At 42.0% G+C, this 19237-nt stretch overlaps 1 protein-coding gene across 4 annotated transcripts in view; it reads right to left on the reverse strand.

Annotated features, from left to right (window-relative positions):
* DDX42 (DEAD-box helicase 42) overlaps window positions 1-19058 on the reverse strand; it is a 44792-nt gene extending 25734 nt beyond the window's left edge. Inside the window, exons 1-4 of one of the 4 annotated variants that reach the window (XM_032266007.1) lie at window positions 18652-18667; window positions 18497-18621; window positions 5974-6210; window positions 1637-1787 (exon numbers count right to left, since the gene is read on the reverse strand). In XM_032266007.1, coding sequence (XP_032121898.1) covers window positions 1637-1787; window positions 5974-6194 — 372 coding nt within the window. In that variant the 5' untranslated portion in view covers window positions 6195-6210; window positions 18497-18621; window positions 18652-18667. The other 3 variants (XM_032266006.1, XM_032266004.1, XM_032266008.1) reach the window with 3 other exon arrangements.
* Between the last annotated feature and the right edge of the window lie 179 nt (window positions 19059-19237).

Raw genomic sequence — 19237 nt, forward strand, 5'->3', positions numbered from 1 at the left:
TCTTGTCCTGACCTCGTCATCTGCCCACCTTGGCCTCCCAAACTGCTGGGATTACAGGCATGAGCCACTGCACCTGGCCAAGAAGTTTTAAAAGTAAATGGGGTCACCAAGGAATGTATAAAGAGTGAAGACAGCAAATCAATATAGAGAGCTGTAAAGGGACCTCTGTATGTGAAAAATTGGAGGAAGATGGCAAGAAGGATCACAAATAACAGTCAGATGGATGTTTAATGATTTGTTTTTTGGGTGCAACAATAATCTGGTGGTTGTAATTTTTAAGAGTGTTCTCACAGAAATACAGATGGATAAAATTATATGTCTGAGATTTTAAAATAAACCAAAACAGAATTGGATTGGACACAATGGCTTATGCCTGTAGTCCAAGCGCTTTGGGAGGCTGAGGCTAGAGGATCACTTGAGGCCAGAAGTTCAAAAGCTCACCTCTATAAAAAAATTAAAACTTAGCTGAGCATGGTGGTGCATACCTATAAACGCAGCTACTCAGGAGGCTGAGGCAGGAGGATCATTTGAGCCCAGGAGTTTGAGGCTGCAGTGAAACATGATCACAACACTGTATTCTATCTAGCCAGCCTGCATCAGAGAAAGACCTTGCCTCCAAAACAAAACAAAAAAAAAAGAAAGGAAAGAATCAGTGGTGGGAGAGATTAAATAACACAAGAGCGGCCAAAAGTTGTTAACTAATAAAGTTGGTTGAAGGTACATGAAAGTTCATTTTATTATTCTATCTTTGTATGTTTAAATTTTTCCACAATAAAAAGTAAATAAGAAAACAAAAACAACAGAAAAAACCAGGAAGAAGAAAAAGGAAAATAACACAAAATCACAAAAGCCTAGTGAGAAGAGTTTCAAGGAGGTGGTCATGAGGTTGAATTTCTACAGGGAGGTCATCAATGTTGATGAAGAAAAAATATTTAAAACCACAGAATAGGCTGGGCGGGGACTCATGCCTGTAATCCCAGCACTTTGGGAGGCCGAGGTGGGTGGATCACAAGGCCAAGAGATCAAGACCATCCTGGTCAACATGGTGAAACTCCATCTCTACTTAAAATACAAAAGTTAGCTGGGTATGGTGGCATGTGCCTATAGTCCCAGTTACTTGAGAGGCTAAGGCAGGAGAATCACTTGAACCCAAGAGGCGGAGGTTGCAGTGAGTCAAGATCGTGCCACTGCACTCCAGCCTGGTGACAGAGTGAGACCCCATTTCAAAAAAACAAAGAAAAAAACCTACAGAATATAGAATTTGTAATTTTGGAAAAGTCCTTAAGTTCAATTATCTTACATAAATATGTACTTAATAAATGCTAGATTGAATGAGGTGTTAATTAAAGGATATGCTAAGATTAAAATAAAACACACACATATACATCTAGAGCTACCATATTCATGGGTTACAGTTCAAATTTCTAGCCACTAATCATCGCAAAAGTACTACACAGCAAGTGGAAGTAGACATACGAAACTATAGAGTACTAGACCAAAATTCTAAAAAAAAAAAAAAAAAAAAAAAAAAAAAAAAAAAGACTAGAAAACAAATTTTGAAAAATGTTTGAAGTACTATGTTAACCTGATCTATTTCTAACTGCTAAATATTTTAATGAAACATGTTGATACTTGCCTCCACTTCAGCCATGAATGCCTCCAAGGGATCATCATCACTGTCAGAATCTACGGGCTTGGAATGGAATTGCTGGCGAGTTGGTGAGTTTTCAGCAGGAATGTAAGGTAAATCAACATTGCTAGAGTCTTCTTCCTCATCTTCAAAATAGCTGACAATTAGAATGCAAATTGGTAAAGTAAATGTTTACTTTGGGATCAGTAAATCGTTCACTTAGCAAAAATTTTTATTATGGTGTATCTTATTATTTAAGAGATTTAATGCAGATCAAATTACAGACCTCCAAGGCTCTGGCTAATTACCTAATTATTATTTATTTATTTATTTATTTATTTTTGAGACGGAGTTTCACTCATGTTACCCAGGCTGGAGTGCAATGGCGCGATCTCGGCTCACCGCAACCTCCGCCTCCTGGGTTCAGGCAATTCTCCTGCCTCAGCCTCCTGAGTAGCTGGGATTACAGGCACGTGCCACCATGCCCAGCTAATTTTTTGTATTTTTAGTAGAGACGGGGTTTCACCATGTTGACCAGGATGGTCTCGATCTCTTGACCTCGTGATCCACCTGCCTCGGCCTCCCAAAGTGCTGGGATTACAGGCTTGAGCCACCGTGCCCGGCCTAATTACCTAATTATTAAGCACTACTTAATACATGCAAAATTTCAATATTACAAAAAAGTAATAACAAGAGATACTCCATTTCAATAGTGTATGGTCGAATCATATTCCCAGTTCTGTTAAAAGGGAAGAGTTTTCAGTACAAACTTACTGATCACTGTTAGATAAATATGACAAATATTAAAGAGCTGTGCTATGGGAAAAAAGGAAACTTTTTTTTTTTTTCAGACGGAGTTTTACTTGTTGCCCAGGCTGGAGTGCAGTGTCACAATCTTGACTCACCAAAACCTCCACCTCCCGGGTTCACACGATTCTTCTGCCTCAGCCTTCCAAGTAGCTGGGATTACAGGTCCCTGTCACCACGCCTGGCTAATTTTTGTGTTTTTAGTAGAGACAGGGGTTTCATCATGTTAGCCAGGCTGATCTCAAACTCCTGACCTTATGTGATCTGCCTGCTTTAGCCTCCCAACGAGCTGAGATTACCGGGGTGAGCCACGGCACTCAGCTAAAAGGAAACTTTTTAAAGAAACATTAGAAATTCAGTCTATCCTTTACAACCCTTAATAAAAACTTAAGAGAGATTTTTGTAAGACCAAAAACTTCAGAAGTTCTGGACTATTTTCTTGGGACTGACAGAAAACTTCCAGAATTGAAAAATGCTCAGGCTGGGCATGGTGGCTCACACCTGTAATCCTAACACTGTGGGAGGCTGAGCCAGGTGGATCACTTGAGGTCAGGAGTTTGAGACAAGCCTGGCCAAAATGGTGAAACGCTGTCTCTACTAAAAATACAAAATTAGCCAGGCATGGTGGCATACACCTGTAATCCCAACTACTTAGGAGGCTGAGGCAGAATTGCTTGAACCCAGGAGGCGGAGGTGGCAGTGAGCTGAGATTGTGCCACTGAACTCCAGCCTGGGCAACAGAGCAAGACTCTGTCTCAAAAACGAAGAAAGAAGAAAAAAAAGAAAATAAGTGCTCAATCCAAAATGATTTGCAATAATACTTAAGTATTCAGAAAGGACAACTTCAAAGGCTGGATAAGGTATCATTTTCTCTTTAACAAACATTCCAGAAAAGAATGTCACTACAGCTCTTTATAAACTAAAACCACTGTTAAGATTTTATCTCAAAATTAAATAGTAATACAACCATATATTCGTATAAATAAATAACTGCATCTTGAAAAGTTAAAGCATTTCAAATCTTCCTAGGAATTATTTTAAAAGCTTTAACTGTTATACTATATACACATATATATACATACTAATATATGACTATATATAACAATAATATAAACTATATAGCGTGTGTGTGTGTGTGTGTGTGTGTGTGTATATATATATATATTTTTTTTTTGAGACAGAGCCTGCTCTGTTGCCCAGGATGCAGTACAGCAGTGCCACTCTCTGCTCACTGCAACCTTTGACACCCGGGTTCAAGCGATTCTCCTGCCCCAGCCTTCCAAGTAGCTGGCATTAAAAGCACACGCCACTACACCCAGCTAATCTTTGTATTTTTAGTACAGACAGGGCTTGACCACGTTGCCCAGGCTGAACTCAAATTTCTGACCTCAAGTGATCCACCCACCTCAGCTTCCCAAAGTGCTGGGATTACAGGCATGAGCCACTGCACCCGGCCTACAATATATAGAGTAGACATGCTTATGCATACTCCTTTATACAGTAACTCTTATATACACTAATGTAGCAATAGCATATTTACACTATAAACTATATGATGTAATTACATATGCATTAACATATACATACATATTTACTCATGCATAGCCATTTGCATAGGTTTTTGGGTTTTTTGTTTGTTTTTAGAGACAGAGTCTCACTCTGTCATACAGGCTTTAGAGCAGTGATGCAAAAATAGCTAACTGCAGCCTCAACACTCCTAGGCTCAAGCCATCTTTCCTCAGCCTCCTGTATATAGTGTGTTCTATTTAACTAATGAAAAAATAGCTTGAGCTGGTTAACTGCTATATAGAATAATGATTTTTAACTTTGCTAAACCTTAAACACTACTTGTATATTTGATTCCTGAATACCATATCAGCTTTCTAAAATATTGCTGTGTATTTTCAAATAATTTTAAACTCCAGTCTTAAAAGTTTTTTTTCCAATTAAAATTTGCTGGGTGCAGTGGCTCATGCCTATAATCCCAGCACTATGGGAGGATCACTTGAGTCTAGGAGTTTCAGACCAGCCTGAGCAAGACCCTGTCTCTACAAAAGAATAAGAAATTAGCAGGGTGTGGTGGCATGTGCCTATTGTTCCAGCTACTGAGGAGGCTGAGGTGGGAGAACTGTTTTAGCCTGGGAGGTCAAGACTGCAGAGAGCCTTGATCACACCACTCCACTCCAGCCTGGCTGACAGAGTGAGATCCTATCTCAAAAAAAAAAAGCAAAAAAAACAAAAAAAACTCCTCAAGCAGTGAGGCAGTGTCACAACCAGCTTGGTAAAATAGCAACAAGAGATTTCTTCAGATTCAGCAAAGAGAGATATTTTGTATAGAAATTAGAACTCAAACCCTTAAATCCCAGTTTTTTTAAAATACCACATTATTGTTTCAGCAAGTTAAAAATGGTAATTGGTAAAAAGCATTTACCAATTATGAGAACTATGGGGAAAATATGAGATTTTTCTACCACTATCAGATGTTCCAACGTTAAAAGTTTTAAAGACTTAGACGTCGAGGCAAACTTGTATTTCCATAAGTTCTGACAACTGCCTGTGTTTACAAAACAATTTATATGGTATCAGTAAAAGACTGAAGTAAAGACCACTAGGCCAGGTGTGGTGGCTCACGCCTATAATCCCAGCACATTGGGAGGCCGAGGTGGGTGAATCACCTGAGATCAGAAGTTTGAGACTATCCTGGCCAACATGGTGCAACCCTGTCTCTACTAATGATACAAAAAGTATCCAGGTGTGGTGGCTTGTGCCTGTAATCCCAATTACTTAGGAGGTTGAGGCAGGAGAAACACTTGAACCCAGGCGAGGGAGGCTGCAGTGAGACAAGGCTGCACCACTACACTCCAGCCTGGGTGACAAGAGAGAAATTCTGCCTCCAAAAAAAAAAAAAAAAACCCCAAAACCACATGAATTATATAAAACTCTTCAACCATATTTATGTTTCAATTGGCTTTTTTTTTTTTTTTGAGACAGAGTCTTGCACTGTTGCCCAGGCTGGAATGCAATGGCACGATCTTGGCTCACTGCAACCTCTGCCTCCTGGTTCAAACAATTCTCCTGCCTCAGGCTCTCAAGTAGGTGGGGTTACAGTTGTGCCAACCACACCTGGCTAATTTTTTGTATTTTTAGTAGAGACAGGGTTTCACCACATTAGCCAGGCTGGTCTCAAACTCCTGACCACAGATGATCTGCTAGTCTTGGCCTCCCAGAGTACTGGGACTACAGGCATGAGCCACCATGCCTGGCCTGTTTCAATAGCTTCTAATCCCACATTGAGCAACAGCCCAGTAGGACATAATTCACTGAATGAGTAAAGGTATAAGTAACTCTACAGGCATTAATATTCCTTACAAATGAGTAAACCTGATAATTTAACTTATTAGGAACAGCGGAATTCAGTGAGATATGTAATTTCAGAAATCATTTATAAACAAATAGTTTCTCTGCCTCAATTTCTGCTGATAGAATGAGTATCTCAAAGCCCAACGTTTGCTACAATACCAGGAATTACCACTTACGCATTTTCTTCATCAAAGTTGGCCCGTTTAGATCCAATTTTGTAGAAAGAAGGGAGCTGTGGTGGAGCTGACTTTCCAAATCCAGAAGAAGAACTGGTTGCCCCAAAGGCACTGTGGGACTGCTGTGGGAGTTTGGGTTCCTCCTTTTTCCCAGCACTGATGGCAAAACCTCCAAAGCCAAATCCCCGCTTAGTGCCAGGACCACCTTTATTCCAGTTCATGGTGCCAATGACTGACCTGTTAGGAGTAAGGTACACAAATATAAATTTAACTTTAAAAAGTGTGTATAGCCCCACTCAGTTGTATATCTCTTCCAATCTTCACCTAAAATTTTAAACTTTAGCTTCTCAATTGAAACTATAACACTGTAGCCAGGAGAGTGGCCCAGGCCTGTAGTGCCAACTACTTGGGAGGCTTAGGCAGGAGGACTACTTGAGCCCAGGAGTACCAGGTTACACGGAGTTACGATCACACAACTGCACTCAAGCCTGAGCGACAGAGAGAGATTCTGTCTCTTTTCACATTAAAAAAGGAAAAAGAAAATCCCATCAGTCTTATTAAGAGATTCATTTCCAGCCCAGTTACTCATGAGGCTGAGGCAGGGAAATTGCTTGAATCCAGGAGTTCAAGGTTACAGTGTGCTATGATCCTGCCTGTGAATAGCCACTGTATTTCAGCCTGGGCAACATAGTGAAATTTTGTCTCTTAAAAAAACAAAAACCACAAACGTTGACATTGTATTTCAGTTAAACACTATGCTAGCCTCAACAAATGATTACATTTTCTAAAACACTGAAGAAATTGTTATTCATTTGATTGGGATCTCAATGTAAACAGGAATGCAGTATTTAATATAATCACACTGAAAGGATTTGCCTGCTAATTAACATCTTATTAAACTGACAAAAATACTTATAAGAAAATATATTTTTGGGAATCTGATATGTGCTAGGCATTGTGTTGGGCCACTGGAGATTTGAAAAGACTGAATGTCTTCATCCTTATAAGAAAGACCTAGGTGCTATCAGCAAGACTGTCCCAAAACTAGGAATTATCCTCTGGTAATGACATCTGGAAAAAATCAAGGAATCAAAACTTAAAAGATCAGTTATTTGTAGACATTAACTGTGTATTCATGTCTTAAGGAAGCATACTATGAACCATGTATTTATTGAACAATTGCCCACTAGGAACATTATCCAGGAAGAAACCATGATTCATTGTCATCGACATGTTGCCTGAAGTATTCAGTTAGGCCGTGGTTAAAAATTACAAACAGGCCGGGCGCGGTGGCTCAAGCCTGTAATCCCAGCACTTTGGGAGGCCGAGGCGGGTGGATCACGAGGTCAAGAGATCGAGACCATCCTGGTCAACATGGTGAAACCCCGTCTCTACCAAAAATACAAAAAATTAGCTGGGCATGGTGGTGTGTGCCTGTAATCCCAGCTACTCAGGAGGCTGAGGCAGGAGAATTGCCTGAACCCAGGAGGCGGAGGTTGCGGTGAGCCGAGATCGCGCCATTGCACTCCAGCCTGGGTAACATGAGTGAAACTCCGTCTCAAAAAAAAAAAAAATTACAAACAAATGTCTTGTGCATTGATAAAATCACTTTACAAACAACACCTTACATCACTCTTGGCTCCAAAACACATTTTTTTTTTTTCCTGAAAATAGAACAGGGTCAAGGGCTCTGTGCGGTGGCTCACGTCTGCAATCTCAGGACTTTGGGCGGCTGAGGCCGGCAGATCACCTAAGGTCGAAAGTTCGGGACCAGTTTGACCAACATGGAGAAACCCTGTATCTACTAAAAATACAAAATTAGCCAGGCGTGGTGGCACATGCCTGTAATCCCAGATACTCGGGAGGCTGAGGCAGGAGAATCACTTGAACCCGGGAGGCAGAGGTTACACTGAGCCAAGATTTCACCATTGTACTCCAGCCTGGGCAACAAGAGTGAAACTTGGTCTCAAAAACAAAAACAAAACAGGGTCTCATGATGTTGCCTAGGCTGGTCTCAAACTCCTAGCCTCAAGAGATCCCCTTCTCACCTCTTCCTCCCTAACTGCTGGCATTACAGGCACAAACCACTGCACCTGGCCCAAAAAACATGTTTTTTTTGTGCGTGTGTGGTTTTTTTTTGCGACAGAATCTCAATCTGTCACCCAGCCTGGCGTGCAGCAGCACAATTTCAGCTTGCTGCAACGTCTGCCTCCGAGTTCAAGAGATTCTCATGTCTCAGCTTCCTGGGTAGCTGGGATTATAAGCATGTGCCACCACATCTAGCTAATATTATGAATTTTATTAGAGATGGGGTTTCGTTATGTTGGCCAGGCTGGTCTATAACTCCTGGCCTCAAGTGATTCACCCACCTCAGACTCCCAAATCGCTGGGATTACAGGCATGAGCCCCTGCACATGGCCCCCAAAAATCTTTTTAATGATACAAGTTATCTAAGTTTTACAGAAAAGCAGAAAGTGAAAAAGAAAAAAATTTAAAACCACCTGAAATTTCCTCTCCCAGATGTGCGGTTTTGTTCTATCTTTTGCTACTTTTTCTATGAATATGTGCACAAGCACATATGCGCGCGCGCGCGCGCACACACACACACACACACAGAAACCATATTGTACGTATTTTAGTCACTGATTTCTTCAGCTAAGGATATACTGTGATACTGTTTAATGTGAATAGATATCTATTTCTTCACTACTTTACTTATAATACTAATAACATTATAATGTTGCAAAACACATCATTATAGGTACATCTTTGTGCATACCTTCCATTATTTCCTTAGGAACAAGTTTTAAAATGCAATTGCTCAAAGGAAAATGCATTCTAAGTTTTAAAAACATGTTTTTTGAGACAAGTTTTTGCTGTCACCCAGGATGCAGTATAGTGCTCTGATCACAGCTCACTGTAACCATGAACTCCTGGGCTCAAGTCATCTTCCCACCTCAGTCTCCTGAGTAGCTGGGACTACAAACGTGAGCCACCATGCCTGGCTTTTTATTTTCTTTTAATTTTTTTGTGGTCTCACTATGTTGCCTAGGCATAGGCAACTCCTGGCCTCAAGCAGTCCTCCTGCCTCAGTCTCCCAAAGCACTGGGATTAACAGGTATGAGCCACACCACCTTGCCTGGCCTAATAATTTTAATTACTACTTACGTTTATGAAAAAGTATCCATTACACATTGAGTAAAATAAGTAAGGGCATAAAACAAGGTGAGTAGTATGATTCTATTTATGTAAAAACCATGAGTTACACATACAGGGACAGCTGAAAGGTTATCAAAATGTTAACGGCAGTTATTTGATTTCTACTTTGTTTACCATTAGTAAGAAAAATTAAAATGTTTAATTTCCCCTAGCTTTGAAGCCAGTGTGAGAAAAAAATTCCAGAAACTGTTTATTATAGTAACATTGTCGAAGAGATCAGAAACATGCACTGTTCTATGCCCCCTGTCTATATATACCTTATAGGTTTTGTTCAACTCCTATTATATACAGTACTTAGTTCCTTGCTTAGTATTATACACAGCACTTAGTTGCTTGCTTAGTATTACATTTTTTTTGAAACGGAGTTTTACTCTGTTGCCCAGGCTGGAGTGCAGTGGTGCAATCTTGGCTCACTGCAACCTCTGCATCCCTGATTCAAGCCATTCTCCTGTCTCAGCCTCCTGAGTAGCTGAGATTACAGGCATACATTACCACACTCAGCTAATGTTCTGTATTTTCAGTAGAGACAGGGTTTCACTACTTTGGCCAGGCTGGTCTTGAACTCCTGACCTCAAGCGATCAGCCCAGCCTCCCGGAGTGCTGGGATTACAGGCGTGAGTCATAGCCCCAATCTGCTTGGTATTAAACTTGAATTACACCATGTCGACTTCCACTTAGACCCTTAACTCCAGATAGAAACGTCTTTACTCATTTTGGATCTCTTTCTGTAACAGTGATAATGACTAAAGTAAGTAGTTAAGTACTAGTTTACTTAAACTTCATCTCCTGTTCTCTTTAGGAATCCCATAAGGAAATTCTTTCAGTCAGGAAATAAACATAATTCCAGTGCAATGAAATTTAGTAAGAATCTTTACAAGCAAGAAAATCTTAGCATCTGATAACGTTTTTAAACTAATCTATAAGACTATCTTTGCAAGGGCTTTCCTAAGCAACAAAAATAATGGGCTCAACTTTAATCTCATTTTTCCTACAGTATATAATGTATAACGAGGAGCTAATAAATAAGACATAAGGATGAGAAGACAGTCAAAGAAAGGATAGTGAAAAGATATTTACGTTCAGGTGAATTTTTAAGAATCACACAATCTCCTAGCAGGAAAACTTTTAATAGTTTACTGAAAGCTTGCTGAGGAAGGACAGTCATACATGAAAGATACAGTCCCTATTCTCAAGGAGTTAGACAGTGTAGTTTGAGGCAGCTGAAAACAACATGATGCATTCTAACAGGTAGAGTATACAAAGTGGATTCACTGGCGGTCCATGAGTGGGAGCAAAGGCACAGAAGACTTCTGGGAGATGACATGTTAAATTTTGAAATCTCAAGAGGCATTAGATCAGAGAAGCATTAAAGAAGGACATTTCAGATGGAAGTATCTGTTAAGTACTACCACAGAGAACAGGTAATAAAGTTCAGTGAAGCTAGAGTTCAGTAGGACATTTGGGAAATTTGCACGACACATGTTCAAAAAGACAGGGTCAAGATGAACAGCTTAGGAGGCTATGCTAACGAAGTACCATACAAAACTGCATTCTGACAGCTACAAGGAAATATTAATTTTACACAGAAGAGAAATTTTCAGATCAGCGTTTTTGAAAGACAGAACGAGAGATACCCATGGAAGAGGCAAGGAAAGTAGTTAGGAGGCTGTTTCAGCAATAAAGACATAAAGTAACAAAATCCTGAACAAAGAAAGTACCTGTTAGAACAGAGAAACGGGGGATAGATCTGAATTATTTATTTAGAAATCTATGAGGGAAGACCAAATAGGATTGGGTGACCAGCAACTAACTGGTGTGGAAGCTAAGGGAGAAGAGTCTAGAATAACTTTAGAAGTTTCTGGCTTTAAAGATTGGGTGGGCCGAGAACAGTGGCTCATGCCTGTAATCCCAGCACTTTGAGAGGCCGAGGCAGGTGGATCATGAGGTCAGGAGATCAAGACCATCCTGGCTAACATGGTGAAACCCTATCTCTACTAAAAATACAAAAAATTAGCCAGGCATGGTGTACGTGCCTGTAGTACCAGTTACTTGGGAGGCTGAGGCAGAAGAATCCCTTGAACCTAGGAACCAGAGGTTGCAGTGAGCCAAGATCATGCCACTCCATTCCAGCCTGGGTGTCAGAGCGAGACTCCATCTCAAAAAAAAAAAAAAGGGGGGGGTTGGGTGAATCATGGGGCCACCAATGGCCAATGGAGATGGAAACCTAAAAGAGTCAGGCTTGCCAAACCAGGAAGAAGGTGAGTTCAGTATCTATGGGCGAACTAAGGAGAGATGCCAAGTAGGATCAGTAACTGCAGAGAGGGGTCTGGAGTAGAACTATAAATCTGATGTAAGACATTTGCATTTGACGTTACTGATGCAAATAAATAAGCTAGCAGAGAGACCATGCAGAGTGAGAGAAAAGGTAACAAAATTCTTTCCCCCGTCCCCAGGTGGAGTCTTGCTCTGTTGCCCACAGCTGGAGTGCAATGGTGCAATCTCGGCTCACTGCAACCTCTGCCACCCGGGTTCAAGCAACTCTCCTGCCTCAGCTTTCCAGGTAGCTGGGATTACAGACACCTGCCACCATGCCTGGGGAATTTTTGTATTTTTAGTAGAGATGAGGTTTTACCATGTTGGCCAGGCTGGTCTCAAACTCCTGATCTCATGATTTACCTGCCTCGGCCTCCCAAAGTGCTGGGATTACAGGCGCGAACCACCGCGCCCAGCCGGTAAGACAACTCTTAATGTGTATCACTATTTAGGAATGGGTAGAAAAAGAGAAGCTTACATGGAAACTTCAGATGGAACAGGGATGAAGGAGGGGAGAGAAATAAAGAGAAGAGAGGGAAGGATGGAAGGGGAGACAAGAGGAAGAACATGGGTAAGGAGAGAGAAGCTCTACGGGCAGAAAACTAAAGTCAGGTAAGTTAAGAACTAAAATGCTTCTGTTGTACATGTAACCAGGAGTCTTCGGTGAAAGCAGTTTCAATACAGCAGTAGTGAAAGCAGTTTCAATAGAGTAGTAGAGGCAGGGGTGAGGAGTGCCCAGCAAGTAAGTGGCAGAGGATGAAGACTAGATGAAGAAGAGTCAAGAATACTTTGTAGGCTGTTTACCAATGACAGGAAAAAAAAAGTGAAGCATTAACTACAGAAATTATTTTTTAAAGAAACATATATATGTTTATATGCTAAAGGAGAAAAATCAATAAAGTTAGAAAAACTGAAGATGCAAGATGACAGAAAAAAATCATAGGATTTCCAGAGAAGACCAGACATGATCAAAACTTTTAACAACAGGAGTAACTCACTCTTCCCCTAAAACTAGAGGGAAGGAGCAAAAAGAACAAGAACGAATATGAATCAGCCCTACTAAATAATCAAAAGGTTCGTATTACAAAAGCAGCAAATCAACTCCTACCACAAACAGGCAGGCAGTGAGATCTCGGGCAGGCAGGTAAGGGGTGCTTAATGGCTCTCAGACTCAGCAAGATGTAAAAGCAATCCTTTCTCTAGCTCATCTAGAACACACAGCCCATTTCCCCTCAATTACTGCCTCTAGGAAGGCCAACCAATTGTGCTTTCTACCTACGCCACTGAGTAGACTATTAGCTCCATGAGAGCAAGGACTTTGCTCAATTTACCCAACATTATATCGCTGGTGTCTATGTAGCACTCAAAAAAATCTGCTGAATGAATAAATACGATGTATTGAAACTCTCCAAAATTCATCTCAGTATTTGTGAAAAACGTCTTTCATTACTAAAAAATCTTATTTAGCTACCACTCTTCCTGATTAAATTTAAGCCAGATCATCCTCAATATATCATAACTTAGTCTCTTGACAACAGTTTTTCCTACTATTAAACCATTAGCCATGCAGGGTACATGGCTACTGAACCTTGACAATCACAGAGGTTTGTGGGAGGACAGCTAATAGAAGAAGCAAAAGATTGCCACCCAAATTTCTATTTGGTCACTAAAAAAATAAAACAGCCAGATGCAGTGGCTTATGCCTATATTATTCCCAGTACTTTGGGAAGCAGGAAGAGGACTTGAGGCCAGGAGTTTGAGACCAGCCTGGGGAACACAGCAAGACTCCATCTCTACCAAGAAAAAAAAAATCAAAAAGAAAAAAAAAGAGATACCTAGAATAGTCAAGCTCAGAGACACAGAGTAGAAGAGTGTTTGCCAGAGGCAGGGGGGAGGGGCGAATGCGGTGTTATCGTTTAATGGGTATAGAATTTCAGTTTTACAAGATGAAAAGTGTTCTGTGGCTAGATGGTGGTGATGGCAGCAAAAGAAGAAAAAAAAATAAGGCCCGGCACAGTTGCTCACAACTGCAATCCCAGCACTTTGGGAAGCCGAGGAAGGATGACTTGAGCTCAGGAGTTTGAGACCAGCCTGGGCAACAACACAAAACCTGGTTTCTACAAAAAATACAAAAATTAGCCAGGTGTGGAGGCGTGCACCTGCAGTCCCAGCTACTTGGGAGGTTGAGGTGGGAGGATGGCCCAAGCCCAGGAGGCAGAGGTTGCAGTGAGCTGAGATCATGCCACTGCACTCCAGCCTGGGCAGACTCTGTCTGGAAAAAAATAATAATGATAATGGACATACTTACTGTCGCTGACATGTCTTTTATAATAAAATAAATAAAACCAGGAAATGAGTACACATATTTTTAGGTTGTTATTTTAAACAAATTATGAGGGAGCAATATGCTATCTAGGCCCCAGTTTCTAAAATACAAACACACTTGTGAAAATGCAACTGCATTTTTTAATTTTTTCTCTTAAAAAACAATTTCTTCATTTCCTGCTGGGGTGCCAAAAAAAAAAATTTAAAAAAGAATCCAAATTAAATACCTAATTTGAAAAGAATTAGCTGTATACTAGAGTCACAAATAAAGTTTAATGTGCATTTGCTTAAAAGAGAACCATCTAAGTTGGTTCGTAGTAATAACATCCATTGTTTTTTACTGACCAATAACCACTAATGATTTTGTTATGTGCCCAGTAGCCTTTCCATCTCCACCTTCACTATTGCGATTATTTCCTAAAAAATCTTTCTGATTATTATCCAGCTCCCACAGCACTACTAGAGTGATCACTAAGTCAAAATATACTGAGGGCCTATTTTGTGCCAGTAACTGCTCTAAGGTGCTACGGATACAGTAATGGAATCAGACACAGCCCCAGCACTCAGGGAGCACACAGTCTGGCCCAGGAGAGAGAAAAACTAAATCATGTAATCACAGGTAGCAAAAGTGCTATGAAAGGAAAGCAAGCAGGTAAGAGGCAAGCTATTAGAGACTTAAGTCAGGAAAGGCCTCTCTGAGATGAATGACATTTCACAGGTAATCCTCCCCCGACAACTCTACTGTCCCAAGAATGTCTGTTTTATTGGAAAATAATGGCAATGTACATCCAGATGCTTCATCGAAAACCAGCAAATCTTCCATAGTCTATGAGAAGTGATTCTATGTAATAAAGTATAAAATGATGAAGTAACAGTGAAACATACAGTGAAAAGAGAAAATGAAGTTTTACCTCCTTTGGTAGAGTAGCATAGTGTGTGTTAATACTGTGGAACTAGAAAAAGTCTCACAGAAGGGAGGTCAGTATTCAGATGCTTATCGAAAACCCTTTCCAAGTTCTCCTAGAACACATGTTTCTGACTCTGTCACTCTCTTCAATTCCATAGCTCTCCACAGTTAATCATGCTGGAATGAGACCCTCCACTGTGGCAACAAACTACCATTCATATTTCCCAAGGGCTCTCCACACGTACTGGTTTCCAAGAAAACAAGCACTATGGTGACTGCTCTTCCCTCTACCTGGATTCCATCCCCATCAAATCTCTTTCCTATAAAGTTTAAGTACCTACCAAAGTCCTATCCTTCAAAGCCCATCTCAAATACCAACTCCTAAAGACATGAATGTGATTTCTCCAGAGAAAGGGCATCTCCTTCCACAAACTCCCTTTCCAGTCCAATTCATTGTAGGATTCATGGTGGAAAAAAACAGGGTTATTCATTTTTCTCTCTTATTGAAACAGTATGTTTTCAATATTAGATACTCATTTATTCAATATGTAAAAGACTAAAGGAGATCTACAACTAGGTTGAGGAGAGAGATTCAAGATGGCATGAAGTCCTATTCGGTATGGTTCTAGGCACTAAATGCTATGGCTGGCTGGGTGAGGTGGCTCACACCTGTAATCCTCGCCCTTTGGGAGGCCAAGGTGGGAGGATCACTTAAGGCCAGGAGTTAGAGACCAGCCTGGGCAACACAGCAAGATCCTGTCTTTACAAAAAAAAAAATTAAAAATTAGCCAGGCATGGTAGCACACGCCTGTAATCCCAGCTGGTCAGGAGGCTGAGGCAAGAGGATTGCTTGAACCCAGGAGTTCCAGGTTACAGTAAGCTGATTGCACCACTGCACTCTAATCTGGGCAACAAAGCAAGATGCTGTCTTGAAAAAATAAATAAAACGCTGTGGTTTTGTAGGAAATCTTAACAGAAAAGTAAAGTAGCACAGGTTATGTGTATATCTTTGCTAATAACTTGATATGAACCCCAGGGAAGTTGTTTAGCTTCTCTGGGTTTAGTTTCCTCATCTATAAAATGGTGAGAGGCTGTGTGTGGTGGCTCATGCCTGTAATCTCAGTACTTTGGGAGGCTGAGGCAGGCGGATCACTTGAGCTCATGAGTTCAAGACCAGCCTGGGCAACACAGTGAGACACCACTACACACACAAAAAAAGATGAGACTATCACCTACCTATCACAAGGGTTGGTGTGAAAAATTAAGTTCATACACAATAATGTACTTGTTCAATATGTTAGCTGCCATCGTGTTTTTCATTATTATTTACATTATTTCTGAAGAAGCAATTTCTACATTGATAAATTGAGAATATCAGACTTCTTTCAACTCAGATATGGCACACCTAAGTGCCACAAGAACACTGAAGATGGCCAGGTGTCATGGCTCACGCCTGTAATCCCAGCACTTTGGGAGGCCAAGGCGGGTAGATCACGAGGTCAGGAGTTCAAGACCAGACTGGCCAAGATGGTGAAACCCCATCTGTACTAAAAATACAAAAAATTAGACAGGCATGGTGACGGGTGCCTATAATCCCAGTTACTCATGAGGCGGAGGCAGAGAATTGCTTGAGCCCCAGAGGTGGAGGCTGCAGTGAGCCAAGATCCCGCCAGTCTAGCCTGGCGAAAGAGCGAGACTCCTCAAAAAAAAAAAAAAAAAAAACACTGAAGATGTCAGAGATCACCACGAGCTAACAATCAGGGATAAGCTTCATAAGAGAGCCAGAAGGCAGGCTAGGCAAAGAAAGATGCAAGCTGGGTAGAGATGTGCAGAGGAAGACATTCTAGGGAGAAAGACTGAACTAGCGAAGACTACGAAGTGAGAATGAATGTGAAACGTGCTTATAAAGGAAGACAATTTAGCTGGTTTGTGTTTTTGGCAATGGTGGAAAATAAGATATGATCTAAATGACTTGAAATATAGTGGACTAAAAACAACTGATTATATAAACCACATTATCACTGTATTTTTGGAAGTGGAAGGAAGAGTTCTAGTAAAAGTGATTAGCATCTACTCTACATAATACCTTGAGAGTATCTCACACACTATATACAGGTCAGTTCTTTAATGAGAATCTATACAAAAACTCAAGAATTTAATCACACTCTTCTAAACTAAATATAAGTAAATGCTGGGTTATGGTTATTTTAGAAGCATCCCTTCTCTTTTGTCAGCTTAAACAGAGTTGATTAAATGACTATCAATGTAACAAAACACAAATTTAAACAACTGCACTCCTCTTACATTAAATTTTCACAATATAAATCAGATCATATCATTCCTCTGATGGAAACCCTCACATCCTTCCTGTCCAAGTAACAGTGTAAAAGGTTCTGGTTGTTCTGCACTCCTTTCCCTCCATTCTTCCCTGACCTTATCTCCTATTACTCCCTCGCCTCACAGTGCTCCAAACACGTTGGTCTTCACACTCTTAAGGTGCCAGCTTTGTCCTCCTCAAGGCTTTTATGTTTATTATTTCCTAGCTTGGAACGTTCTTTTCCCCAGATAAACATAGGGCTCACTCCTCCTTCTAGTCCCCTTCAATATCGGCTAGACTATCCAAACTTCCCTGACCACTTTATTGCAAATTCCAACAACACGTCTCGATACCCCTTTCCAGTTTTCTTTCTTTTTCCTAAGGTACTGGTCATCTTTTAACATTCAGTATAATTTACATATTTGTTTGCCTCTCCTCCCGCTACTAGAAAGTTAAGTTTCACAAAGGCGGGGGTCTAACACCTATTCCAGCACCTAGAACGGCGTTAGAGAACAGGCATCAACGAAAATATAGCTTGAATGAATGAACTGCACATTAGGCTACACAATGCCTCTTCTAGGTACAGAAAGATACATTTTTTTCTTCAGCTCTCAAAGTCTAAAAGCTAATTTTTGTACGAAACACTCATTGCTCACCTCCTATGTGCCAGAACCGGGCTTGGCTCTGCAAAGTGATTTAAGACATAGTCCCCGCCCTTTAGGAAGACCTGGGTGTGTATATGAGGGAGGACAGAAACAGAAATATCATTTACAAAAAGAATATACAGGGAAGCCACAGGAAATTGGATAACTGCCTACAGGAGTGGGGACAAGAGGGAAATTCTCAGTGACGAAAATACAATTCCCCAAAACTCTCGACAGCTTCTATGTTTTTGATGTACATGTTTGCAACTCCACATAAATTATTCATTCACATCAGATAGGTTCTCAACTAGGCCGCATAAAAGTTTGTGACTACAGTGATGCTAATCATCGCCCTACTCAAGGCTGTACAAAGATCATCGCCTATGTCTTTTCACTCTTCTCATTTGGCAGCTTTTGCCTATCAGGACCCCAGATTCAGAGGCCTGCAACTCCCAAGCGCTGCCTCCTTGGATCAGAATTCTCCCCGCGCTATCCCTGCCTCGGAGCCGGGCACCCTGCAAATCCCTTTCCCAGGCGAGCAGGCGCCGCCAACTGGGCCTCGGTTAAGACTTGCGAGGGAAGCGGGAGCCGTGGGAGGGCGACGCGGCTAGGAAGGAGCTCTCCAGGCCTCAGCTCGCGTTCCCACCCCTTCCTGGCACTCCTGCCGCCAGTGCATGGAGGCTCTCCCGACTCTTTGTTAAGCGAGGCCGCCGATCCTCAGCCCTCGCTAGGCCCAACAGTTGCCTCCAGTGCCCCCAAGGGCTAGCGGCCCTGAGTCCAGAACCCCCACGCACAAACCTGCTGCTATGGCTGCAGCGGGAGCTACTACCACCGCCGGCGCGGAGAGAATCCTGCGACCCAAAGTACGCGCTGTCCCGGCCAGGTCCCGCCGCGTTCCTCCCTCTCCACCCCCTTCGCCGCCGTCGCCGCCGCCGCCGCCGCCGCCGCCGCCGCCACCGCCACCGCCTCTCGACCCGTTGCTGGAGGGGGGAGGGGAACAAAACCTGACATGCGCAATGAGGGGTGCGCGGGCCAAAGGGCGGGGCGGAGGCTACGGCTCCCGGAAGGCGCCTGTTCTTAAAGCTCCAGAACGCCTCACAGGCTCCTCAGATACTCTGACAGGAAACTGCAGTTGGGTGGACAGTGTTCATGACCTGTCTAGAAAGTCGGTCTGGGAATGAAGACAAAGTGAAGAAAAAGTGGCGTCAGGGGGCTGGCCGAAAACCCCAACATAAAACGGGTTGGGCAGAAACCACATTTACACGAACATGCCGATCGTTTAAACTCTGGTCCCTGGCAAATACTACTCGAGCGACACTCCTCTGCTTGCCTCGGGCCATGTGGTCCCACGCAGCATGGCCACCTTTAGCTTCCGGAGCACTGGTTCAGTGTGACGTCAGCTTGATCTAACCTTAGGGAGGAGGATTGGGATAGGCGAGGACAGTTCCGGCCCAGGGGCGCGGATTATGTAATTTTCCCAGCAGCCCCACTCCGCCTCAGGGGGCGCGGGAGCGGGAGGTCTCGCGCGGTCAGGAGGGC

The sequence above is a fragment of the Sapajus apella genome, unplaced genomic scaffold, assembly GCF_009761245.1.
Source record: "Sapajus apella isolate SASKATOON/1434 unplaced genomic scaffold, GSC_monkey_1.0 scaffold153, whole genome shotgun sequence".
Taxonomy (NCBI): domain Eukaryota; kingdom Metazoa; phylum Chordata; class Mammalia; order Primates; family Cebidae; genus Sapajus; species Sapajus apella.